This window comes from Gopherus flavomarginatus, chromosome 1 (assembly GCF_025201925.1).
Source record: "Gopherus flavomarginatus isolate rGopFla2 chromosome 1, rGopFla2.mat.asm, whole genome shotgun sequence".
NCBI lineage: Eukaryota > Metazoa > Chordata > Testudines > Testudinidae > Gopherus > Gopherus flavomarginatus.
This window is the reverse complement of record NC_066617.1, coordinates 271473483-271501324: the sequence shown is the minus strand read 5'-3', so window position 1 is coordinate 271501324 and position 27842 is coordinate 271473483. Positions and strand designations below refer to the sequence as shown.

The 27842-nt window shown below is 38.1% G+C and overlaps 1 protein-coding gene across 15 annotated transcripts in view; it reads right to left on the bottom strand.

Moving 5' to 3' along the window:
• Positions 1-2308: 2308 nt before the first annotated feature.
• DOCK9 (dedicator of cytokinesis 9) overlaps positions 2309-27842 on the bottom strand; it is a 347564-nt gene continuing 322030 nt past the window's right edge. For 12 of the 15 annotated variants that reach the window (XM_050946627.1, XM_050946636.1, XM_050946657.1 and 9 more), the window contains 8 exons: positions 26571-26693; positions 23574-23687; positions 21856-22002; positions 18814-19024; positions 12929-13119; positions 8391-8491; positions 8047-8185; positions 2309-3552 (listed from right to left, as the gene is read on the bottom strand). In XM_050946627.1, coding sequence (XP_050802584.1) covers positions 3430-3552; positions 8047-8185; positions 8391-8491; positions 12929-13119; positions 18814-19024; positions 21856-22002; positions 23574-23687; positions 26571-26693 — 1149 coding nt within the window. In that variant the 3' untranslated portion in view covers positions 2309-3429. Of the gene's footprint in view, positions 3553-8046; positions 8186-8390; positions 8492-12928; positions 13120-18813; positions 19025-21855; positions 22003-22840; positions 22877-23318; positions 23325-23573; positions 23688-26570; positions 26694-27842 lie in introns of all 15 variants that reach the window. The other 3 variants (XM_050946727.1, XM_050946732.1, XM_050946722.1) reach the window with 2 other exon arrangements.

Genomic DNA, 27842 nt, shown 5'->3' with positions numbered 1-27842 from the left:
TTAATTTAAAAATAAAAATAAAAACCAAAGAACCAGTAGAAGTAACACTGGGAGGTATGTCTATTTCAAATATGAATCTCTCTCACCTTTCAGGATTTTATAATTGCCAAGCAACAAGTTTGCGTTTTGTTTCTCTTCTAACTTTAGAGTACATAATAAGTTATATTCCTTCTTAACTTTTGGGAATCTTTAATATGTGCTTGTTCAAGTTCTAGTTTTACAACATTTTTTATAAGATGTAATTGTAAGATGGTCAATTGTTAAGAATGCACTCAGCTGGGTATTAGAAAAGAATGAGAGAGAACTCTTATTTGTAAAGCTCATCTAAACTAAAAGGACACACACAGCTTCTTTGACAGTGAGAGGCTTGGGGAAAAAAAAAGACCAGGTTAAAGGATTTTAATGTATCTTTGCCCTATTGTTTAGTAATCAATCCTCCCTTAAAAAAAAAAAGTTACATCAACAATTTAAATGGTTTCTTCTCCTATGTAATGTAGATTGTGTGATAAACTCAGGACAGACGTCTGCAAGGGAGGGGTAGGAATCAGTCCCAGAGGGTTAAAAGGCCCTCCTCCCTATCAACTGAGAGGCAACTACAGGTTCAACTGAGAAAGGGTTACCAAGGTAGCAATTAGAATCAGCTGAGGGGGAATTACCTGAGGTTAATTAGTATCAGCTGATTCCACCTTAGGGCTGCCTGAGACCTTTTTAAACCCTTCCCTAGGAGGAAGGAGGAGGGAGAGCAGAGAGAGAAGGAGCCTTGCTGCCAGGAGTGTAGGAGCAGCAAGACAGCGAGCCTCACCAGGAGGAGAGGCCGTACTCTCTCCCACAAGGGAGTAAAAATACTCTTAAACAGGACTAGTGGAGATACGGGGAGCAGACTTCCCCTGTGTCCCAAGGGGGACCTCATTACCCAAGCCTGTCTCACCAGGGCTAAAAGCAGCAGAGGCTGGGGAGACTGAGAAGGTGCCTTGCCACAATTGTAAAAACAAAAGTAAAAAGGTCTAATTTACTTTTCACCATTTATGCTCTTTCCTTCCTTTTGTATAATATAGCCTTCTTGGGCAGTGAGACTAATTTATCTCATTTTTGTTTACAATCAAATTTTAATTAACATTTTAGTTTTCATATATTGAGGTTGCTGCATTGTTTGAATCAGGGGTCGGCAACCTTTCAGAAGTGCTCTGCCGAGTCTTCATTTATTTACTCTAATTTAAGGTTTCACGTGCCAGTAACACATTGTAACGTTTTTAGAAGGTCTCTTTCTGTAAGTCTATAATATATAATTAAACTATTGTTATATGTAAAGTAAATACTTTTTTAAAATGTTTAAAAAGCTTCATTTAAAATTAAATTAAAATGCAGAGCCCCTCGGACTGGTGGCAGTGTGAGTGCCACTGAAAATCAGCTCGTGTGCCGCCTTCAACACATGTGCCATAGGTTGCCTACCCGTGGTTTGAATTATAAATCCTGCAGGTGGTAATTTTTTTTTAATGAAATTCATTGAAACATTTTCACTGGTAGACTTCCTAAACAATTTTTTTTGAAGGGACATTTTCCCAACACATAAAATGAGTTTTGAGGGTAGCTACACATATCTATAAGGGGTTCCCACATCCACAGATGACTGATACAAAGATGGAGGACTCAAAAGAAAGAAGTCTGTCTTGCTACAGCTTCAAGTGTTCACTAGCCACTACCCTTTTTACTTCCCTAGCTACTTCCCTTTTTAAAGTAAAACAACCTCTGCCTTTTTTGCAAATAGGTATCTTTCAACAATATATCTGAAGCTGTGTTATTCACAATTTCACCTAAATACCATGAGAGCCAATACTTACTATGTATCAGTGATATAAAACAAAAATGATGTCTCTTCAAATACCATTGGCAAACAATGACAATAGATATTCACCCCTTACTAAGGAAAATGTCACCACATCCATGCTGTAAGGATGAGAAAAATTTCTCAAGTATTGCTTGATGAAAAAAAAAATTTTTTTTTTGGTGGAGGGGTCAATGGAACTAATTTACTGGTTATTAAGGGCAGTGTAAGTTATTACTATAAGTATTTTTTGGCTGGATTCATGAAAGGACTGCTTCAGTGAACAGAATTTCTATGGAGGTAATAAACTAACAATGAATGTGTAGGAGTATACCACAGGTAATAACACCACTGTAGAGAAATTCATAGAACTTCCATATTGTATTTGTCATATTTTAATGGCAATAATCTAATTTTGTATGAGTGAATTTTTTTAGTTCTTGCTCCTTAATGTATAAACTGTCAAATAATAGAACCCAGAACATGTTGTAGAGAAATTAGCTACTTTTTTAATACAGATGTAGTACAGAATGTTTAATTACAGCAGGACAGTGCTTCCAGTTAAATAAAATTTAAAACCTTTATTTCCCCAAATATAAAATTACTAAATTAGTGTCTTAAAAGAACAATAATATGGGAAAAGCTTTAAATTACACCACCATTAACAGAATATGATCACTTATTTTGTATTCCATTGCTTTGGCAAAAGGGATGATTTTTTTCAAAACAGTGTATAAACCTAACATAGCAAAGACTGTATACATCTTCATATTGCACTTCTTTATATACAAGAATAAACAAACTGTATATAGCATATACTTGGCATGAGCACAAACATGTCACAATTAAATTTAAAGCAGAAGGCTTGAGAGCTGCTATGACTATTTAAAAATTGTTTAGAAATGTAATACATTTATGTACAGAATCTATGGACTGTATTAACAAACAATATGTACAAATCAGTTTACCACTACTTATATTCTAGTGTAACTTGGTGCTCATTAATACAGACCTTTGGTTGTACTTAATTTTTCCATTAGCTTTAAGCTCACATACTTTCAATATGCCAACAAGGTATAAAATGGAGCACAACAATTTGTCAATGGTACAAAAACTACTAGTGTCAGTTCCATTAAATTTAAAAAAAAAATTAGTGTCTCGATCTAGTCCCAAAATAGTTCTTGAACTTGGAATCAATCTGTATGTGCCATACATAAAAAGAACATCTGGATATTATATATCTGCAAACGTACATTCTACACCACCTTTTTGTAATGTGCCATTCATTTTAATAATACTTTCTAAGGAAAAAGAGAAATTAACTATCATAAAAGTTCCCAAGACAGACTTCTGCAAAGACATGAAAACTTTTAATATTGCCAGCAAAATTTAAAAATATATGCTCACCTTTCTATTTATTTTAGAAGTCTACCACCACTATTGTTTCTTCCCGCCTGTCCCGAGATTTACTGTGCTCAGTGTATTAGTGTGCTAATTTACATGGCTTGCACGTGTCCAATATTTAGCTTTAAAATCATCCTGAGTGTGCAAATAATAAAGCAAATCCATGCATATATTAAGAAAAATTACTTCCCTTTACAAAACACTCATGCAACTGAAGAAGAACTGGGAATCCCATGAACTGCTGTGCTTGTTGGAGTTCCACTTATGGCGTTGAAAATGTGTAGTGAATTAGACATAACACTGGTCTTTTCTTCAACAGGAACAATCTTAAATGGAAAATAAACAGAGCTATAACTTTACTCCAAAACTGATCACAGGTATACAAAATCACGTATAAAATCATTAAATAAACTCAATAAAACAGTGGGGTATTTTCAGAATGTACAATTTAGCTAGTCTATTTTTCATATTGTCTTCAACGGCATACAGTTTTCTCTTTTGTGGTGGTTATCATTATTCCCAGGAATCCAATTCTAGTATTGCACTGGGTGCTAAACCTTGCTACAACATCAGATGATACACCTTCCTAATTAAATGATTACACTTTTCTTGCTGGCTGAGACTCAGACAGCTCCCCTTTCACAAGTTAACAATAGAAATAATTTCTGATGGAAGGAGAAAGCAATCATCAAATCTCAGCTAGTATGGAAAAATGCAGGCAGACAGAACAGTGGGCATTATAAAAATGAAAGTCCATTTGTAGACTTCTCAGCCAAACACAAAGAAGTTTTACTCTTGACTGCTGTCAGAGAAAGAATTATGGACCATTTAAATGATAAATATAAAAAATGCTAATACAAAAGCTTTGTTAATCATTCAAAACCCTTGCAGTGCTTTGCCATTAGGACTGCCCTGCCACCATTCTCCCTCTGAAACTAGGTTCCCTTCTTCCCTAATGGCTGTGTTATTTCCATACCAGGAGTGTGGAACAGCATATTCCTCAGGATGGTGCCTATGGACTCACAAAAAAGGGATCTTACACAGTGAGAAATGGCCACTCTGACTCCATAATATACTTTGGATGTAGGAAAAAGGATTAAAGATACCAAAAGTCTATTCCTAACTTGAGTCAGTTTTATGCCATGAAGCAAAGTGTTCATCCTGTGCTACAGTGGTAAAAAGGAATTATACAAAACTAGAGAGAGACCCTGAAATCAGAAACAAAAAATATTACCATCCCATCTGATCATGTTTGCGAGCAGCACAGGAGAGAAAGAGAGAAGTCTGTTAAGATTCATTTGAATATAAAAAACCCCTTCATATAACATTTAAAGTTTCTTGCAATCAACTGATTAATCTCTATGCTAATTATTTAGGGCAGTTGATATTAATTTGCTTTTTCATTGCCTGCAGAACAAAAATTAAATTGCTGAAATTTTCTGTGAATTTCTGAACTATAGAAATAAGGTACAGTCATATAAAATCTACTTTTTAAAGAATTCAAAATGAATTCCAGATAAAAGGTTTCCTGTGAATTATAATTTGTAATTAAAATTTAAGTTCTTACACGGTAATTTTATTTCACAGTAAGGACCTTCAAATGTTGAAATTTAATTTAAAACTTGTAAAGAATGACTCATTTCACTTTTAACTAACATTTAACTGAATTAGCACATTTTCTAATGTATCATATTTGTATAAGCTGAACATACTGGCAATATTATGACAGTAGTGTACATTACTGCAGCCTTACAGTTGCGGCTTGAACCCTTTTGCTACCCCAGTACCCCTGGGGTTCAAACTGGGACGGCGTCTTCTCCCAGCACTCTGGGCTACAATTCAGGCTGTCTTGGTTAAGAGCCCCCATCTTGGCCTTGGCCAGCTCTGGGCTTGGGAAGCCGCTTCCCACTTTGTGGCCCAGACACAACACCTCTGCCGTCCCCCCTTGCACTTTTCAGCTTTTACCGTCAGTCCCACCTCTTTGAGGCAGCCCAGCCCCCTCTTCACCTGGGACACCTGTTCCTCCCAGGTCTGGCTAAAGATGCACGTTATCAGTGTCTGCCAGGGCCAAGTTCTCCATCTCCCTCTGCTTGTCTAGAATCTCCCCAGGCCTAGGCATGGGGTTGGCATCGGACACTGTGATGGCTTTAAGCTTCTGATAGCCCCCATAAAACCAGATCTTCCTGTCTCCCTTGGGGATCAGCCCCATGGGTGAGGCCCATGGGCTGTAAAATGGCTGGATCCCATCTAAAGCCAGGATGTTCCTGACCTCTCTCTCCAGGATCTGGGTTGCTTTCCCAATGACTCTGAATGGGGAACACCTGATGGGGAGATTGGCTCCCACCTCAGGGAAGAGATCCCCCCGGGGGTCTTCCCCCTTCTCCATCCAATCCTCCCTCTTCAGGTCCAGGGGTCCCCTCACTCTCCTCCCATCCAGCAGCTCAAATGGGAAGAGCCCTGTGGATTCCTGGAGCACCACCAGCTGCCTCCCGATTCCCCCCAGTTCTACTTCCCCTTGGGGAGCCCATTCCCAGTACAGGAATCCCTTCTCCTGCAGGACTCTGTCCCTGCAGCCTTCCCCAAGGGGGTTTGCAGTGCTGTGGCCAGCAAGTTCCCTCAGCTTTTTTCAAGGAGGGATCCATCTGCAGCTTGGTCTGGGATTCAGCAGCTGGGGCAGGGAGTGGGAGATCATGTATCAGGTTTCACAATCACAGGAAGGGAAACTATGTAAGGGAATCAATTTTATCTTCATGCCCCATGTCTGTTCCTCAAACATCTACTCCTAACGTCCTGCACTCATCTTAAATCAATTTTTTCCTAGTTCTGCTTAATGTCTCTATAATCCCTCCTCTCGCTCACGTTGGTAAAATGCTACTATCTTTCCAGACTTTTAACTGGAGTGTTATTTTAGATTCCTCAACCTCCTCCATCCTCTTGACCACATTCAAGTTCTAATTATGTCCTATTATTTCTTCCTATGTAATATTAACATACAGCCTTTCCCTCCCCATTGCCATTGCTAAAGCATTTGTCCATGTCTTTGCCATTTTTCCTCTTATTATTGCAATGCTCTTCTCTATGGCCTCCTATGTCTCACATATACCTCCATTATCTTATCCAAAATATGCTGCTGCTCAGTCAACACCTGTCATTAAAGCCATATTATCCCTCTTTTTGAACTTCTCCACTAGATTCCTGCCTTTTACCACATCAGGTTCAAATATTATTAGTCAAATTGTCCCAATTTTTGTCCACCAAGCACAATCTCACTTCTTCTAAATCCACTTCTTACAATGATCTTTCCTATAGAGTTTTCCTCATTTGCGCTGTTGTCCCGTCTTTTCTGCCTTCAACTATAAGCTCTTTGCAGCAGGGAAAAAATTTCACTCTAGATCTGTTGAAAATCATATACATTTATGCCAATGCGTACAGGGCCGGCTTTAGGAACTGCGGGGCCCGATTCGAATACCTGGCCACAGTCCGGGTCTTCAGTGGTACTTCGGCGGCGAGGGGTCCTTCACTTGCTCTGGACCCCCTGCCGCCAAAATGGCACCGAAAACCCAGAGCGAGTGAAAGACCTCCTGCTGCTGAAGTGCCGCTGAAGACCCGGACCGCCGCCGGGCATGTAAAAAAAATTAAAAAGGCGCCTAAGGTGTGGGGCCCAATTCTGGGGAATCTGCCTAAAGCCGGCCCTGAATATGTAAATACAATTTTTAAAGTTTTTGTACAATAAATATGTTTTCTATGCCTGCATTATGCTGTGTGACACTCTAAAAGTCACGTGTGTAGTAAATTTTCTTCTTTGAAAAAGCATGATAGAGAAGATGTACGTGTGTGAATAGTCTTATATAGCACTTGCTATGCTCCAAGCTTCACCGTAAAATTTTGAACATGACGTTAACTAAAGACTATTAAGAAATAAAAAATTTAAAGATGATACACAGATGTAACTTACAGTTCTATGCATTTAAAATCCTACTTCTCTGCAAGAACAAGAACTCAATGAATGTTATTAAATGGAATTCACTCTACAGAACAGAAAACCCTTTGTAGGGAGAGATGATATTGTGAACAAGACTGTAAGGTGCCAATCACAAAATGAAATGAGTACAAAATGATTTATGGACAGATATTTAAATTCTATAATTAATATACCTAAGAAAATCATAGTTCACACTTATATGCAGTAAATATTTTGTGTAACATTGTCAGAATGAATATTATTTCAGAAGAAAATTTTATATGTAGGTGGTATACATAATTATATTATGTATGCTTAAGTTTCTTAAAAGAAAAAATCTTAGTATTTAAGTATTTTTTATTTTAAAGAAATTTGGCTGAAGTCAACAAAAATGTTCTCTCTCAGCATTAAAAAGTGAAGTCTTAAGCCACCTACCCTCTATTAAATTTATTACTCTCTGACAATTAACATGGGATCATTTCAGTAAACCTTATGTAGGGTAAGGACCACCTACAGTAACTTTTGTACTTAGCTCCATGTAGACTACTCACTGACCATCAATTTTAAAAAATAATTTGAGTTTTTGTTGTATCCTTGTTATCAATGATTTACAAATATTAAACTATTTCATTTGCATTTGCAGTAAATATGTGTGAACATTTACAAATATGACAAATTATTGACAAAATTAAAGAAAACCATGTTGTGACCACAGGATAGTAGGAGACTTCTGACGCAAGAGTAGAACACTGAAAAAAAAAAGATTGAATATTTCCCCTGTAGGTAATGGTGCATATTATAGCATGGTTGACTATAGCCTGGATGGCATTATATATAGTATTTAGGATTCAATACATACTTGTTCATGCATTATTTCAGAAAGTTCTTTTGCCATTTCTCTGCAGTTAGCCTTCATTTCTTCTTGATATTCTAACTGATCTTCCTTTATAAGTCGTTCATTTATACCCAAAGCAAGACCACAAGCCTCAACAAATTGTCTGAAGTTGTATAAAAAATAGAAAAGAAAAAGATATAATGTTTATGCAAAATCCAGAGGAGAAATATCAAATGCTACTTGTTAGTTTTAGAATATCTTGTTAGTGTGGCAATGACACTGGTAATGTTAAAGTAAATGACTAAAGCAAAACTTGCCTAAAACATCAGTCTTTAAAAAGTTATTCAGTGTACATTCAGACAGTTTACCTGAAAACTTCCTTCAGTAATTTCACTTTATTGTCTGGATACTTTTTGGTATTTGTGTCATCTAAGAAAGCTCTTGCATATGCTAATGGACCAGCATTAACCTAAAACAAGACAAAAGAATTTAAAATGAAGGTGATTTGTTATATTACCATATTGTCCCAGCTAAAGCATTTATATATATTTATACCTACACACATATATAGTGAAACTAGTTGTTATGGCTAGGTTGGTTTGTTCTTCTTAAGTGAATTCATTGTTTGTTGAAAGTACTGAATAAATAAAATAGGAAACAAAACTCCTCTGTTTATTCAACAGGTATAACACATCAATATATTTCCCCATGCTGCCATCTCAATGTGATGCATCCTGACCTGGGGGACCTAGAGGGAAGGGTGGCAGCAAAATACAATCTCTGGTAAGACTGCCAACAAATAGGAAATATGTCTTCCTTACTATGCTAGGCAGATGGCGAGCTCATACTGATCTGCTTATTTATCTCCATTATTTAAAAAACTGCTAACTATCTAAAATTGTACACACAGCTTCCCTATGCAAATACATGCTCATATTATTGTTACCCCATTCACTCTCTCCATTTTACCCACCTGCTGAGGCTCATCTTAAAGCATAAGATTGTAAACTCTTTGGGGAAGGCCTGTACAGTTCAAGACCTGGCTAGCACTTCCAGACAGTAATGCAATCTAAATAAATATACAGTAACAATAAAAATCTTTTCTCAGAGACAGCATGCTTGACAGTCCTTTACCAATGAATGGATCCTTCACCTGCTAGAATTGAGTCAATGAGAACTGAGAGGCACATAGCTTCACTGAAAATATGAAAAATGCTAGAGCAATAGTTAAGCTATCAGGCTCAGGTAGTGCAGATGGGAAAGTCAAGACCTCGGAGAGAGATTGGTCACCTCTGCTATAGCTCCATTAGGTCCAAGTACCACACTCTTCTTGGCTAATTTTGAGAGCGGTGATATTTGTTTCTTCTACTAGTTCAGATAGTAGGAATAGTTCAGGAAAATAGGTGGTAAGAGGGTTAGGGTCCTGTACATAAACCCATTTGGCCATCTATAAGCCAGTCTATTCTCAAAGATCGTCGATCTGTTTCTTCAGTGCACAAGTACCTAGTTACAACAGATTGGATGTAAATACCCTTTCTGGGGATGGTCTACCTTCTGGGATAACAGCTGAACACTTCCTGATTCAGAAACCATTTTGAATTTATCTGCCAACAGTTTGCTTCAGATGACTAGTGCCTGCCATGGTCATTGTATTGTCTGTTGTCTGGTTGAACCAGCGCATTCTACTATCGCAGGTGAATTAGCAGTCCTATGAAGCTAGCCTCATCATTTCTATCCCTAGGAATTTGATGCTTTTTTAGACACTTTGGCCATATTCCCTGCTTATTGCAGTCCTTCAGGGGTGCTTCCTATCCTAAAGTCTGTCATCTGTGGTGAGGATTTTGTGTCTGAATCCTATTGTCTTGTGGGCTTCTATTTCCACTACCAGATGAGGGCACTTCTTGTTGGGAATGGTTCTCAACCTTTGTTATTTATTAGTAAATATTTGGGATAGCACATAAAGGCCCCATTGTATTGGCACTGTACAAATACAGATACCTGAAGGGCTTACATTTTAAAAGAATACCCCATCCTTCATGAGACAGGCTCTGTTGCTCCTAGGAGATGCAATATCTTTTTGCACTGCTTGGTATTTCTCATCCTCCCTCGAGGCTGGATGAGGTATAAGGAAAGGGAGGAGAATGGAACTTCAGGGAGTATCAGTTATTGGGGTCTCCCAGACCTCTGCCTAAGGCTGACCAAAATCATGTGTCTAAGAAGTGAGATAGCCACAATCGTAGATTTATTTCTGGGCAGAGATACACTCAGTTGCAGTCTCACTAATGACTTAGACTGGAAGGAGGGTCTGGATTGACTTTTTGATCCAGGTTTCCTCATGATGCTCTGTTACCAGGAATCACTCTCTTTAATCTTTGTTGTGAGTAGGAATGAAAGGAAGTTCTGCCCTCACAGGGGAAGCAAACTCTTTGGCTTGTCTGTATTATTGTTCATTACCACTTCAAGCTTTTCCCTCAACTGAGAGTCTGCCAGAGAATTCTGAGGCACAGAGAATTTGCTAAGAGTAATTAACCTCTATCCAGAGTTGGAACCAACGTTGATGTTCAGCTACAGAGTTTGTGGCTATGGCCCTCTCTGCCAGCCTCAAAGAGTCCACGGATATGTCCATTCTGAAACAATAGACAGGGAGTATTTTCTTTAGCAATGAAACTCATTGTGGTTTTGGAGGTGGGGCTTATGATACCATGTCCCTTGTGAAAAGTAGTTGCCAGAGTAGTTCTGATGATTCATAACAAAGCTTTAAAGCCACTTCTCAGGATGGCTCAGGTATGAGGCTTTAGGAAAGAATTAAACTTCTGCAAGAATTCTCATATTCTTAACCACAGATACATTAATCTTAAGGAGTACGTGTTCTTGCCTAAAGAATTCCTCAAAGAAGGGCGCAGGGAGATGGAAAATTCTGTCTTGTTTGTGGACCTGCTTCCGGACTTTGCTTGCTCATCCTCTCTTTTTGGATGAATACTGATGATGTCCACCACTTTCTTCAACAAGGCCTCAAACACATCTGGGAGAAAAGACTCTCTTCCTGCTCGTATGGCTTGAGGTTATCATGGTCTAAAGCTGACAGTTCCTCTTCTTTACAGGATGAGCTAAAGTTCAGAAAGATCAGGATTCTTAATTTTTTCTTCTTTTCTGGCCTTCTATAAATGTTTTGGTTTCTATTTTTGGGGGGAGGGGGGAAGTTGTCGCTGTCTAGGGATCAAAACCTTTTTCTAGACGGGCATCCTTTTGAGTCTGAAATGGTTCCCAGGCTACTATTGGGGAAGTTTTTGAGAAGGGGCCCCTTTTTACTAACTACCTCTCAATTCTTGTAGGGGAGCCCAATGGTTCCTTGCTATGTGGACAACTCATTTCACACAAGCCAAACAGCTGTCACGTGACAGTTTTGTTCACTGTTATTAATTACTTTGATTACAGTCATGCCTCATATTCAATACTTCCAATAACTCCAAGTTCTTCAGCTCTTCGTTCTATTTATCTCTATGCTGATTTCATTTTGTAAAGCATAGGGAGTGCATCATGAAATGAGCCGTACTGCTTACAAGTATTGTCCCTGTACAATATAATTGTTGATGGACTCATCTTTGCTGAAGCTTAAATTTTTTAAACTGTGAGGACACAGCTACTTTTCCTACGTTAGTGTTTGAAAGCTACATAATCATTGCTCGCCCTCTAGAAAAAGAGATGGTCACACTGAGCAGATCCCCAATCTTCGTACTTTGAGGCCCCTGATAATTTCTCCCTTTAGTTTTTTGCATATAGAAGCTCTGATACCATCCTCAGGTAGTTACCGATGTCAGCAACAGAGGGGAAGGCTAGCAGTGACTGCACTGAAATCCACAGAGCTTGCCTGAAAGCACCAGCCTCCTGCTACTTCCAATGGCATCTTGTCTATGTGTGTGTTGCACACTGGTTGGAGGCATCTTTTTAACACTGTTTTACAACCTATCACAATTCTGAAATTGTCACATAATTATAAATAAAGAAATAAAAGGTTTAATAGCTAAAGAAAAACCTGTTTTAGAGATGGGCTGTCACCCTCAAAAGCAACGATGGTACAAATGAGTGGCTTTGATAGAGAATGTGTGTGTGTGTATAACTCAGGCACACAAAAGCTATATTAAAAACACCTCATTTAGGTTGTAAAGACAAGCACTCAAAAGTCAGAAAGTGCTAGATTTATGGTTGTCAGGGCAACCTTAATTCTGTCCCTCTGTGCATCCATTGTGTCCACTAAATAAGGCCAAGGTCCTATGTCATAGAACAGGATGCCTGGAAAGTGCTAACCAACCTATATACTGCTTGCTGCCAGTTCCCGCAATATCTCACACATGTATACAATTTTTTCTCTTATAAATGTTCTCTCAACCCATGTCCTTTATTTAACTTTATGTTCACTATCTGCTCCAATTTTCACTCTTTTCCCCTCCCTGTGCTGACACTTTTTGGGCTTCTTTTTTCAGAAAGTATCTGACTGGAATTCAAACCCAGTAACGATTAAGTTTGAACAGAACATTTGAACCCAACATGAGAGTGGGTTTGAAATTAAGCAAATTTCATTAATTAATTAATTCACCCCTGTTATGTGAGAAGCTAGTGTTTTAGTCCTGTTCCAGCCTCTCACTCTGGAACCAAAAGGAGTTAAGATGGTCATACAAGTCAGTCACATAGCTTCGAGTCCTTTGTTTAATTGTCAAAAGCTGTTACGGATTGTTATGAAAAATAATCTAGGACAATGAATGATACATACTTTTTACATGAAACATTCAATAATTTCACATAAAAATGGACACTTTGTAAAGATAAAAATGCTGAAAGTTCATTTATCATATTTTGTTGGGGAAAGCAATATATGAGATCTGGTGCACAGGTAGGGATGTGATCTTACCTGAACACTGACACTTCCCTGTAGCTTAAGCTGCAGTTTGATCATATCTACTTCAGTTGAAGAACAAAGCTGCCTGAGCTCTGCAACCTTCTTACTCATTTCATCAATGGCTACTTCAATTGGGTTTAGATCTGTATGGTGCTGATACATTACAGGAATGCGCTTTTTCACATAGGGGAAACAATGTATAGCTAGGAAAAAAAACACAGATTAAGTAATCAATTTCTGATTCTATGAAGCTAGTTTTAAACAGTTTATATGTTGGAGGAGTTTTACAAAATTCTTCAAAAAAGTTTATTTTGCTAGTAATGCTTTTTATTGCTACAACCATGCAGCAAACAATCGCTTGTTACATGATACATAAAATGCTGCCAAATTCATAAAGTAAACAAAGTAAAAAACACCACAAACATTTATTCTCCAAAATCTTTCAGTATTAGCCTTCAGTATTGCTTGGCAATAGTATAAAAAAAAAAGTTCAGAGTTTCCTTTTAAGGCATTTTAGTTAATAAATAAATACATTCCAAATAAGACTATTAAAACATTTTGGGTTGGATTTTCAGAAGTGTGATTCTGTTACTACTGAAATCAAGTGTTAGCCAACTCTGAATTTCCTTGCTTTTGTGGATTACCAAATTCCTAACATTTCTTAAATCAGCCTTTTTCAAACTTTTCAAAGCTGTCCCCAATCCTCTCTTCATGAAAATGAAGCCAATCACTCCCGCCTCCCCTTCAACTCCACCACGTGGTGCTGAATATTTACATATTCCAGGAGATTACTCATAGACTCATAGACTTTAGGGTCAGAAGGGACCAATGTGATCATCTAGTCTGACCTCCTGCACAAAGCAGGCCACAGAACCCTACCCATCCACTTCTATAACAAACCCCTAACCTATGTCCGAGTTATTGAAGTCTTCAAATTGTGGTCTGAAGACCTCAAGCTGCAGAGAATCCACCAGCAAGTGACCCATGCCCCACGCTGCAGAGGAAGGCGAAAAACCTCCAGGGCCTCTGCCAATCTTCCATGGAGGAAAATTCCTTCCCGACCCCAAATATGGCGATCAGCTAAACCCTGAGCATGTGGGCAAGACTCACCAGCCAGCACTCAGGAAAGAATTCTCTGCAGTAACTCAGATCCCATCCCATCCCACATCCCATCACCGACCACTGGGCATACTTATCTGCTGGTAATCACAGAATCACAGATTATTAGGGTTGGAAGGGACCTCAGAAGATCATCTAGTCCAACCCCCTGCTCAAAGCAGGACCAATCCCCAACTAAATCCCCCAGATAGCCCCCTCAAGGATTGAACTCACAACCCTGGATTTAGCAGGCCAAATGCTCAAACCACTGAGCTATCCCTCCCCCCCAAATCAAAGATCAATTGCCAAAATTAAGCTATCCTATCATACCATCCCTTCCATAAACTTATCAAGCTTAGTCTTAAAGCCAGATATGTCTTTTGCCCCCACTACTCCCCTTGGAAGTCTGTTCCAGAACTTCACTCCTCTAATGGTTAGAAACCTTCGTCTAATTTCAAGTCTAAACTTCCTAGTGTCCAGTTTATACTCATACTTCAGGAAATTCTGTCTTAAATGATCAAAGTCTACAACACAGTAACTTATGAATGACATAAATATGCAGTACTTCTTTTAAAAAGTACTGTTTGTTATAATCCTAATGGAAACAGTATGTATGACTCAGTATGTAAAATAATCAGGTCCTGACCTTGGCATATAAGTGAATTAATTTATTGCAGTTTAGAAGCAATAAAGAAATCATGTGCTTAAATTGAACTTCTTTTGCAAAGGAAGTTTATATGTTTTTAAAAATTAGATACATTAATTGCTTTGGAGAATTATAAAAATGTAATAATTTGGTAACTATTGTGACAGACCCAGACCAGTGGGGTACAGGAGTCTGGTAGAGGGCAAATATACTGGTCACTGGATGAGTAGTTTTCTGTTCCCTGAGTGACCAGAGCAGGGGCTGCACTAGAGTAATCAGGAACCTGCTAGAACCAATTAAGACAGGCAGGATAATTAAGACACCTGGAGCCAATTAAGAAACTGCTAGAATCAGTTAGGACAGGCTAGCTAATCAGGGCACCTGAGTTTAAAAAGACCCTCACTTCAGTTTGTGGCATGCATGTGAGGAGCTGGGAGCAAGAGGCACGAGGAGCTGATAGTGAGAAGACATACTGCTGGAAGGCTGAGGAGTACAAGCATTATCAGGCACCAGAAGAACGGTCAGGTGGTGAGGATAAAGAAGGTGTTGGGAGGAGGCCATGGGGAAGTAGCCTAGGGAGTTGTAGCTGTTGCGCAGCTGTACCAGGAGACACGCTAGACAGCTGTAGTCCACAGGGCCCTGGGCTGGAACTTGGAGTAGCGGGTGGGCCTGGGTTCCTCCCAAACCTCCTAACTCCTGATCAGATACAGGAGGAATTCACCTGGACTGTGGCTTCTACCAGAGGGGAAGGTCTCTGGGCTGTTTTCCGACCCACATGGTGAATCTGTGAGGCAAGCCAATCCGCCAATAAGTGCAGGACCCACCAAGGTAGAGGACTAACTTTGTCACACTATACAATAAAATGCCACTTTCCACCAAAGAATGTTTTACAAAATAGGATTATAAATTAAACTTGTTAAACTTCTTAGCCATACTTAATTATATTTTCCTTTAAACGATAGACTTTCCTAGCAGAAAATTAATACTACTATATCATAATCTATTTCAGGTACTGGACTGGAGAATGAAATCCCCCAGGACGGAGGTGTGTGTATGTGTATTATTTTTTAAAATTATGTATTCAGTAGATGTACACATTGTAGCTATGATACAAGGTTATAATATTTGCTAACTAATAACCATTGAGGTAGTCATAGTAGTCTTGCATAACATCTCCTTGTAATTTTCCTCTTAATTCAAAGGGGCAGGGAGAATGTGAACTAAGTTGTATTTACCACTGTGTTAGTTAATGTGGTTTAACACAAGTATCAGAGGGGTAGCCGTGTTAGTCTGGATCTGTAAAAACCAACAAAGAGTCCTGTGGCACCTTATAGACTAACAGACAAAGTGGGTATTCACCCACGAAAGCTTATGCTTCAGTACGTCTGTTAGTCTATAAGGTGCCACAGGACTCGGTTACTGGTATAACACAATACATGTTCCAATATAGGCAAGTCCCAAAGTAGTCTTCCAGGTAAAATAGGGAGGACCAGATATGTGATTTCTGGCTTTACTAAGATAAAAACTTAAGAAAAAAGGCACAAATTCAATTAAAAAAAATACTTTGGAAGTCACCTTCAAAGAGTCACTGTAAGTTTTCCAGGTCAAAGGTCTTTGAGTCAGCCTTCCTGGTATTCTTAGTTTCAACCCCAACATTTTTGGTTTACCAAATGTCAGAGTTTTTGAGGAGCCCCTTGATGTTGACCCAGTGGACTCAGCACTGGCCTTAGCCATGAGACTGATGCTGAGGTGCCCTTTGATGTGGCCTTTCCATGCTTCTCAGGCTCTGACAAATAGCATTAACCACCTCTTCTAACAGATGGAGTTTGAGGCAGCCTTCCTACTCCCTTTGAATTCAAGGTGATAGTGATGCCTGTGTATTTAATCTGCATTGTGACCCTCATCAAGGCAACATAGATAGTCATCAGTAACAATTATTATAGCATTTTTTGATTGGCAAAGCTTAAAGATGGTGTTTTTACTGGGATCAGCCATGATACCAACTGGAGATGGAGACACAGAAAAAAGAAGAATTAAGACCCAAATCCTGTGAGCTAACCATGGTGTATAATCAACACAGAAATGGAGAATGAAGGACTATGTAAATGGGGTCAAACACCAGTAGGGTCACAATACTGCAGAACTAAAACAATCTAACTGAAAAGCTAAAAGCAAAAAAATCCATACTGGATAGAGTAAGGGTACTGACAGACAAAAGCATCCAGGATACTGGTAGATTCTCACTTGCTGCTCCTATGGGAGTTAACTAGAACAAAATAGCAGCTGGGAAAGAGTTCCCTTTATATCTTTCGGCTTAAGATGTGGCAGTAAGAGGGTTCAAGCATGCCCACTGGATGCTAACAGCGGAGGCTGTGCAAGCACTCTAGAAGGAGAATCAGTTCTCCAACTACACAAGTGTAGCTACTAGAACTGGCTGGGAAAAGAACTTTAAAAAAATTGAATTTTTTTGATTTTTTTTTTTTTTTAAATCCTGAATCAGGATGAAAATCCAAAAACTTCATTTTTTTCATGGAACTGCAAGCCCACAATAATTTGTTAATAACAACAACAACAACAACAACTGGAGATATACCTATCTCCTAGAACTGGAAGGGACCTTGAAAGGTCATCGAGTCCAGCCCCCTGCCTTCAATAGCAGGACCAAGTACTGATTTTTGCCCCAGATCCCTATGTGGCCCCCTCAAAGACTGAACTTACAACCCTGGGTTTAGCAGGCCAATGCTCAAACCACTGAGCTATCCCTCCCCCAGCCAAAATGAAATATGCTCCCTGGTGTCCCATGGAGCTTCAAGTCCTGGAAGCCTGGGGAGCTGAAGATCTGGAAACCCAGGCTGCCAAGGAGGCAGGGCGGAAACCAGGCAAGTTTCCGATGGAACCTACCTGGTTTCTGTCAAAAGTTTCATAGAAATTAATATATTCATGCAGAAAGTTTTGATTTCAGAGAACTGGAAATTTCCATTGGAAAAATCTCCAGACTGCTCCAGTAGCAAGTCTAACCCTATGCAATATTTCTGGATGGGAAATGAAAAATACTTAAAAAACAACACAGGGTTTTTAGGCAAGTGGACTGAAAATACCCAAACTGTAATACAACAGGGACATTTGGGTTAATGCTCCTACTTTAGATCAAAGCCTAGAGAGAAGTTTAGTTACTATAAATGGTCAGGAGCCCAGGTTTAAATATTATCTTTGGGCTAAAATGTAACACTTCGCACTTCTGTAGTGCCTTCCATATAGAGACCACAAAGTATTCTGTAGGCATTAGTGAATCCAGCCACTTACATCTACACTCATAAGAGATAGAGAAGTTTATTATGCTCATTTTAAAGATAACAATGGGAAAGTTAAGACAAACTAGTGAATGACTCACCCAAGATCATACTGGAAGTTCATGACAGAGCAAACCAACTAACTCAATCCTATGACAGCCAGATCAGCAGCTCTTCCTGTAACATAGGTATCTTTGACAACATCTTGAGGCACTAATTAAGTACCAATCCAAGAAGGAAGATTGACATTCACTGAATCATAATCATTGATTCTTACAGCACATAGGTTTTCCATGGAGGTGTCTTATCCAAGATCACAGCCCTAACTGATATGGGGATAACTCTGAGCCCTAGTTTCCATATTCTTATTATTTATTGCATTATAAGTAAGGAAAATAAGCACAAAAAAGAAAGATTGAGGAACCCCTTTATCCAAAACAAAAATATTAATTTGAAAGTAAAAGCTATGTGGGATCCTATTCTTATGTCATCTTCCTCCACATTCTCTAATCAGCAGTTATCGGAGTGCAAAGGGATCACATGACAAAATGTACTGCCATAGGATCAATACTCTCTTACAGAAACGTAAGAGGACTTTTGTTACATTTAAAAATACCATCATGAAGTGTATGTATAGTTTGAAATAAAAGAAGCTTGTTTGGCCTACACCTACTCTTTGGGTTTATTTTGCTTTAGTAGCAACCATCAACAGTCTTGCATGAAATCTTTGAAATGAATTGGGATTCTCCTTACAAAACACAAGCGGTTATTCACTTACAGAATTCCAAACACCAAGAGCTAAATATGAAGACATAATAAAAAAAAGCAGTCCTCTTTAAAAAGAGAAATCCATCATACAATACCTGTCAAAATAGTTCGCCGTTTACACTGTTCTTCCACTCCTCCTCGTCTTTTACCAGATTGAGTAAATGGCATTTCAAACATAAAACGACGAATATTGTGAGTTCTTTCAAACTCTGTTTTTCTCTCTTGCAATTCCTTTTCTTCAAAGTATGGGACTACATGTGTAACTTGTATATATGCATATTTTGAGTCCAAATCCTTGGGATTCACCTTTAGAAAAACAGAAAAATATTTAAATTTTAACTATTAAAAGTTGATTTTTTAATCTGAAATTGTATAGCTTTTACAAAGTAAATTTGGCTCTGGTTCTGCAAGTAAATCCAGGTGTGAAACCCCTGAGCTCCACTGATGTCAAAACTGAAGTACCCTCCTTTATTAACTTAAAAGTTATAGGCAGTGATAGTATAACATTAGTATATTTGTCTAGTGACACAGTTTTCTACATTTTTAGAGTACAGGACTGCAGATAAAAGACACATACACAGAGCAGTGTCAACATAGCAAATTATACTAAATTCCATTAAGATGCTACATTAACAGAAGATTAAGTCTGCACAATTGAGCTCTCAAAGGTGAGGAAACAAATACTGGTGTCCTGTCTCTCTATGGCTGGTACAAGGATAACCTTGAAGTCAAAAATTATTATTGTTATGTCGTTCCTAGTTAAAAATGTTCTTTATAGCATAACATCTCAGAGAGAAATACACCTCTACCTTGATATAACGCTGTCCTCAGGAGCCAAAAAATCTTAACGCATTATAGGTGAAACCGCGTTATATCGAACTTGCTTTGATCCGCTGGAGCGTACAGCACCCTCCCCCCCCCCGAGCACTGCTTTACCGCGTTGAATCCAAATTAGTGTTACATTGGGCTGCGTTATATTGGGGTAGAGGTGTATTATCAAAAGCAAAAAAACAAGTCAAAAGATCACATAGAAAAATTAAACTTAAAACAAAATACCCCAGAAGTCACCAGAACATGACAAATCAACTTGATAAACCACTAAAAGTAATAACACTACACACATTAAAACAAAGTCATTGGGTGAAATCCTGAAATTGAAAACAATGGGAGTTTTGTCTTTGACTTTAATGGGGTCAGGATTTCGCTTTGTGATTAAGGCATTGGGTTGGGACTTGGGAGACATGGGTTTAAATTACTGCCTCTGCCACAGACTGCCTGTGTGACTCTGAATATATAATTTTACCTATTTGTGCCTCAACTTGCCATCTGTAAAGTGGCAATAATTATACTTCCATACCTCACAGGGGGATTATTATGATAAACTCACTCATGTTTATGAGGCACTCCAATACTATGATGATAGGGATCATAAACCCCAGATATTTTTGACAGTCAATTTTTGTATAGTATTGTGGCTGTTTTTCCTGAAAGGAAGAGGCATGTGCAGCAAGACAGTATTAAAGAAAATATAGTTACCAACTCTTATACAGTGCTTTTTTATCTACACAACTCAATGGTACTTTCCTCCTTTGTCAAGTGTCCTATTTCAGTTTTAGATATGGAAAAGAGGCACAGAAAAGTAAAGAGACCTGCCCAAGGTCACCTAATAGGCCAATGGCAGAACTGGGACTAGAACTCAAGTTTCTTAAGGTCCCAGTCCACTCCAGTGCCCTACCCCACTCAGAGACACGGTTAGATTCTTTTTTGAAGAAAAGTCTGCAGTGTTTTCAGACCCCTTCTGTGGAACTTATGGGTAACTCTTTGCTTGCTGAGTATGAGACAAAGACAGGAAGACAGATGCTTCCCTGAAAACTCTGACTAGACTGCATGATGGAGGCAAAACCCGAGAATAGTCCATAGCTATAAAAAGGATAGAGTACAGCTTATTCTCCTCAAACACACCAATTCTGAGTAGTTGTAAGAAAAATCCTCATTAGGTTTAAAGCATTTATATCTAAGCACATTGGAAAGGCTGCGAAGAACTGAGGGTACAGCATAGGTCTGTGAAGTTTGGTCCTAGCCTGTGTTCTTATTCCCATTCAGGTTCCAGCGTGAGTGGGGGCAGCTTCACCCTCACTGCTGCCTTGTCAGGCTGAGAAGCGTTGAATGAATCTTGTGACCTTGTGAGACGGACAGGAGGAGGACAGGCAAGAAGTGGTAATTTAGGAGGGAATTGCTGCTGGCTCTGGAATTTGGTGGTAGGTGAAGCTTAGCTGCTGGTCAAGAGTTCTGGACTAGATGTTAAGGGGAACGAGTTGGGACCTAGAATGGCCTCTTATGAATGAAGTGTCCTTTTCAACCTGAGGGTTGCTGTAGCTCTGTTCTGCCTGATCTTCTGTTATGTGTGTGCACCATCTTGGGAACCCTCAGCCACGAGGGAGAATATCTCCACTGAGTGACAAAGCAGACAAAGGGCTAATTTGAGAGGCCAATTATATAAAAGAGATTTGTGGGCAAATTATCAATTTTCCCCAATAAATACTCAGCTAGGCTTACCAAAGTACACTAGATTTTGGACACAGAGACTTCTATCTAAGTAGTACTATTGCCCCATCAGTGTCTGAGAACCTGAAAACCCATCTGTGCCCCATAGTGTCTGAGAACCTGTGAAAGTGTTTCACAAAAGGGTGGTCTGGAACTCTCACTGCAACTAAATCAATTTGGGCTGTAACCCAAGCTGCAGAAGTGGGGAAAACCCTCTGAGGATAACCGAGCATGCATAGGAAGGAGAAGGATCTATGGTACACTGTGTGGGCAGCAAGTAGCCAAATGAGCTAAAGATAACAAGGCAGATTTAAACGTTACTCAATTTTGTCTTAACAGAAAAGCCTTACATTGCTATGCGTGACAAAAGCCAGGAAATTCAGAATTAAGGCATACTTTATGAGAGTCATCATGACCCTTACCCCCTGCAGCCAATACTTTATTCAGATATGCAGCATGTGTGCACACATAATGAGGATAGGATAGTGACTATTCAAACTCAAACTCTTGATTTTCTAGAGATTCATGATTTTGGGGATAAACTTGTTTTAGTTTTAAACAACATATCCTGCTTTACAAATAAACAGGTTTACTCTGCCAGAATCCTGGATCATTCTGACGTTTTCTGATCCAAATTTGTCAGAGTAGAGCTTATGCAGTCTCTGGGAAATCTCTGAAAGAGGTGTGAGTTTAGGCTCTTTATAAATATACTCCTTTCCATCTTCATCCTCAAAGAATCCCTGTAAGAAACAAACAATAATTAGAATCCTTAAAGAACAACAGCCAACATACAACATACAACAAAGGTTTATGCTTTTCAAAGCACACTTAAATGTTCAATGTCACGGTTAAAGCAAAAATTAAAATATCTATCAAAAACTATCAAAATAAAATCCAAGTTAAAAAGGTACCCTATGAGAAAAAAAGTGAATTATCTACTATAGAATGAGTGCACAGGTAATGGAAGCACACAAAATTAACAACTTATGAAAGGATTGTTGTAATTATTTGATGTGCTAACATTAAAAGTTTTGGGATCAAAACTGATTTTTCATATTCTTCCAAAAAGAATTGTTTTCATCCCTGTTTCACTTGCCAAAAGATTCATTTCCTTGCCAAAAGGGATTATTTGACTCTCCATTGAATGCTTCAGTAACAACTTACAAAAAAAGATTGAAAAGCAGTTTTACGCGGGTTTTACATAATGGATTGTATAGTACAATGAAATAAAACCACACCTACTCTCTCATTTAAAAATCTTTACATTATATTGAACATAAATATTTGTGTGTTTTCACTGTTAAACCATCTGTTTTGAAATCTTGGCTGAATCAAATATAGAAGTGCATGGAAGGTGAAACAGGTAACTGCTTTAAAGCAAAAAGCCAAGTCTGAGTTAATGTTTTAAATCAGAAAAGAAATATTTCTGTCATAAGATGGAACGGACAAAAAGTGAAAGAAACAGAACATACCATGTATAAACACAGGCTACACTGACAAAAATACCCACATCAAACTAAGCTGAAATGCAGTAATTTTTACTGCATTGCTTGCTTTGTAAGCAGCTACTGTAATTACCTCCACATCTCTTTCACTGTCTGTAAACTGGTATTGCTATAAAGTTATAAAAGACAACAGAATAAATTGAAGGTTATACTGCTCAAGGTAGTTTACAATCTCCCCCATTCCCTAAACAGCCTGTCAGCTATCCAAATGAAGTCAGTTAACTAAAAACTGGGTTACACACACACAAAAATGTACACAATATTTGGCTACAGTGCCATATTTTACTGATACAAATACAGTGTAGATATATTACATGATGTGAAGCTGTCAAATGCACACAGTCAGCCAGAACTTTTGATTTTGTTTTTTGATACATGCAGTGCTGATGTATAGGAAATAGGAGATTGGTTTCTGTAAATGGCACTGAATGTTATTTTTGGAATTACAACAGCTAGAATGCATACAGATCTGAAAAGCAAACTTGCAAACCACACTGCGGCACCAAAGATGGTGCTCAAAAAATTACTAAAAATTATTATGGAGAACTTACCGCTGCCTTAAGATAGTAACAAAAAGAAAGAAAAAGAAAAAGCAGAAAGTTTACTGAGGAAGATAAGGAGGAATTACACTGGATATGAAAAATGTAGTAAACCAGACAATCATTACTATCAGAACAAATCTATCACGTTTATTTTGCAGTATAAATATAGAAATCAGAGGAAGATTGAATCAGGATAAGTTGCAAAGTTTTTAATTTTTTTGACTGTATTTTATAGTTGACAAGGTGATATTAAATAATGCTTACCTGCCCAAAGAATGCTACTCTGAAATAAGTGCCAAGTAGTCTCTTGCCTGTATGCATAACTTCTGTTACTTTACTGTATGCCCGATGGAGTGTGTCATACAGATGAGCTAGTCTCTAAAAAAAACACCACAGAATTTTGGAATGGCACCATTTGGAAGCAACACTTTCTCTTTATTTTAAACATAAAAAAGCACCGTGTTAAGGAGAAAAAGCTCTTTAAGTCACTAACATCAACCTTCTAAGAGAAAATGTATTAACAACCACAAACAACACTACCAACACGTAGGACCTAGAGCAGCAGAGTTAACACACTAAGGGCTAGATTATGTTCCTACTAGTCCTCACTGAAGGACAGTGTAGAGAAGGAATCTTTCTCTGCTCCTCTTGCTCAGAGGAGCGTGCGTGTGTGTGAGGAGGGGCGTATGTAAGAGAATAAACTGCTACCATCATAGTAGTAGCATATGCTGTCTCAGTTGTTTTGGCTGGCACGCTGGGGGATGACATAGCCAATGCATAATATAAAAACAGCCATTCTGGATCAGACCAATGATCCATCTAGCCCAGTTTCCTGTCCTCCAACAGTGGCCAGTACCAGATGCTTCAAAGAGAATGAGCAGAACAGGGAAGTTATCGAGTCATCCACCCCTGTCATTCAGTCCCAGCTTCTGGCAGTCGGAGGCTTAGGGACACCCAAGGCATGTCTACACTGTATTAAAAGCCCATGACTGGCACATGCTAGTGGACTCGGACTAAGGGGCTGTTTAATTTCGGTGTAGATGTTTAGGTTCTGAGATCCTCCCATTTCCCAGGGTCCCAGAGTCAGGGCTTCAGCCCAAGCCTGAATGTCTACACCACAATTAAATAACCCCTTTGCCCACACCCCTTAGCCTGAGTCAGGTAGCATGGATCAGTCACAGGATTTTAACTGCAGTGCAGATATACTTCCAGAGCATAGGGTTGTGTCTGTGACCATCTTGGCTAACAGTTATTGATCAATCTATCGTCCATCAACTTACCTAATTCTTTTTTGAATCCTGTTATACTTTTGGCCTTCAAAACATCTCCTGGCAAGAGTTTCACAGGTTGACTGTGCATTGTGTAAAGAAGTACATCCTTATTTCAATTTTAAACTTGTTGCCTATTAATTTCATTGGGTGACCCCGATTTGTGTGTTATGTCATGGGGTAAATAACATTTCTCTATTAACTTTCTCTACATCATTCATGATTTTGTAGACCTCTATCGTATGCCCCCTTACTAATCTCTTTTCTAAAATGAACAAGTGTTTTTAATCTCTCCTCAGATGGAAGCTGTCTATATTCCTAATAGTTTTTGTTGCCTTTCTCTGAACCTTTTCCAATTCTAATACATCTTTTTTGAGATGGGACAACCTGCACTGCACGCAGTATCATCCACTTATACAATGGCATTATGATATTTTCTCTCTTATTATTTATCCCTTTCCTAGTGGTTCCTAACATTGTTAGCTTTTTTGACTGCCGCTGCATGCTGAGCAGATGTTCTGAGAAATATCCATAATGACTCTTCCGCGACTGGTAACAGCTAATTTAGACCCCATCATTTTGTCTGATAGTTGGGATTATTTTTTCTAATATGTATTACTTTGCACTTATCAAGACTGAATTTCATCTGCCATTTTGTTATCCAGTCACCTAGTTTTGTGAGATACCTTTTAACTCTTTGCAGTCAGTTTTAGATTTTAACAATCTTCAGTAATTTAGTATAATCTGCAAATTTTGCCACCTCATTGCTGACTATGCTTTCCAAATCATTTATGAATAGGTTGAACAGCACAGGTTCCAGTACAGATCCTTAGGAGACTCCACTATTTACCTTCTCTCCATTGTGAGAACCACCATTTATTCCTATTCTGTTTCCTATCTTTTAACCAGATTCTGATCCATGAGATGACTTTCCCTCTTCAATTCAATGATAGTTGAATTTGTTTAAGAGTTTTTGGTGTAGGACCTTGTCAAAGGCTTTCTGAAAGTTCAAGTACACTATATCCACTGGATCACCCCTCTCCACATGTTTACTGACAGTACGTTGACTCTTCCCCAGCATATCGTGTGTCTGATAATTTTATCCTTTATTATAGTTTCAACCAATTTGCCTGGTACTGAAGTTAGGTTTACGAGTCCATAATTGCCAGGCATGTCACTGGAGACTTTTTTTAAACATCACCCATTTCCCTACCCACCTGCTGACAGAAGAAGGTAGGGAAGAAATGAGGGAGGCTGTTCAGGTACATAACTCCCACTTACATCTCTGTATTAGTGTATAACTGTGACCATGATCAGGCCCAAACTGACTTGCCAATGATCATGCATCAAGTGAATACAGTACATCTCTCAGTATTATCCATATTGCATTTTCAGTACTATTTGATATTACAGTGATGTAATACCAAATGACTACTGAATAAAGTTTATGAAAAACAATCCTAAAAGTAACAATACTAAAACCTAAGAGGTGTTAAACACCTGCAACTCCAATTGACTTAAATTGTAGTTAAAGATGCTCAGAACTTCTTTGCAGTTGGAATTATATTTGCCACTGGTTTTCAGTTGGATTAAAAAAAAATCTGAAAATGATTTCATTACATTAACTTTTTATTATTATATGTATATACATGCAGGATCATGCACCTCCTGCATATAAAATTGTTTTATGAAAAGCTATCTGTTTTTGCATATTGATTTTTAATTGGATGACCAGTATAAATTCCAATGATGAAAGGAAAATACAAAACCATTTAATTCTTCAAGGTATACATGAAACAGGAACTGTGCAAGTGAAAGACCAAATTTTTTTGGTTTTAAATTAAACATGCCTCTTTAAATTTGAACAAGTACTTCAAATAAAATTGTTCTGATACTGTATTGTTCAGAGTTATTTGATACATCATACTGTTATAGATTCAAAAGGCTAGATTGTTTTCACAGACAAATTTTAAAACAGAAGCCTATCAAATACCTCAAAATCCCTCCGTTTTTCATAAATGGGAATGATAAGTTTGTAGATGTTAGCAATCAGTTCATATCGCTCAGCCTTCCAGAGTCCATCTGCACATTGCTCTAATAATTCCATTAGCACATCCTAAAGTTACAAAAAAGTAAAATTTAGCTGTTTTGCACTGTTTTGTTGTGTCTACATTAAAGAACTTCCCAAGAAAACACAAGGAAAATGGCAGTTTGTTGAAAAAGATAGATTCCCAAAACAAAAATATATAAAGGCATTGTGTTTTAAGGCAGAGTATTGGTTTAGAAAAATCCAACACAGTAACAAAAACACAAATACAGTTTTGGATGTGAACATACACACTTTGCATTTACTTCATATGGCGTGTTGTTTTAGAGAACTTCATAGCCAACTCAATGGGAGTACACCTAACAAAGCTTTTGTTCTGGATATGTTTATATGCAATCAAGCAAATAAGTTTTATAATCGCTTTTCAGAAGCCATATTATAAAGCAAACTTTCTGTTTCTTATGTGCTTTTTTATGTTCCGTTTGTGAAAAACATTACTTAATAAAAAGCCAACTGGATACAACACAAATTTTATTGTTTATATTGAGTTTCTACAAGAACTACCCAATTAATTACATTTTCAGTACAATTACCTGCATTACACTAATAGGTACTCAGAAATGTGTACTCATTAATGCACGTTCTGTGAACTTGAATTTGATATACTATGTCTGAGATGAAAAGGTAAATGACAAAAGCAGGAAAGTTTAAGAAACAGAAATATGAGGAAGCAGAAAAGGCTACTTGGGCATAACATTCCTGACTTTTTTTGTTTTTTGTTTAACCCTATCTTTCTTGTTGCAAGAAGATTAGTTAATGCAAATAGTTTATGCACTTAACTGTGGTCCCATTTCGTACAAATCTTTTTCTGTTCTATGTACCACTATCGCTCTTAATAGTCCAGCACAACATAGAATAGATATTTCATTCAAAAAGCCCACTATGGATTACTTGTCATTAGAGTGTTCATTTTTCATATATTTTCTAATGGAATGTTATTACATTAAAAATCATAAGGAAACCTGAACTACCAGGAACTACTTGAACTATCAACTGGAGTACTACACACACACCTGCAATAGTACAGTGAAGAGAAATTAGATAGAGTGCGGAGAAAAGCTACTAATGTAGAATGAGAAAGGGTTTGCAGGAAATGGATTTTGAGGCTAGATTAAGGAAATGTATTGTGTGAAAAATATAGGCTGTAGTGATTTATGA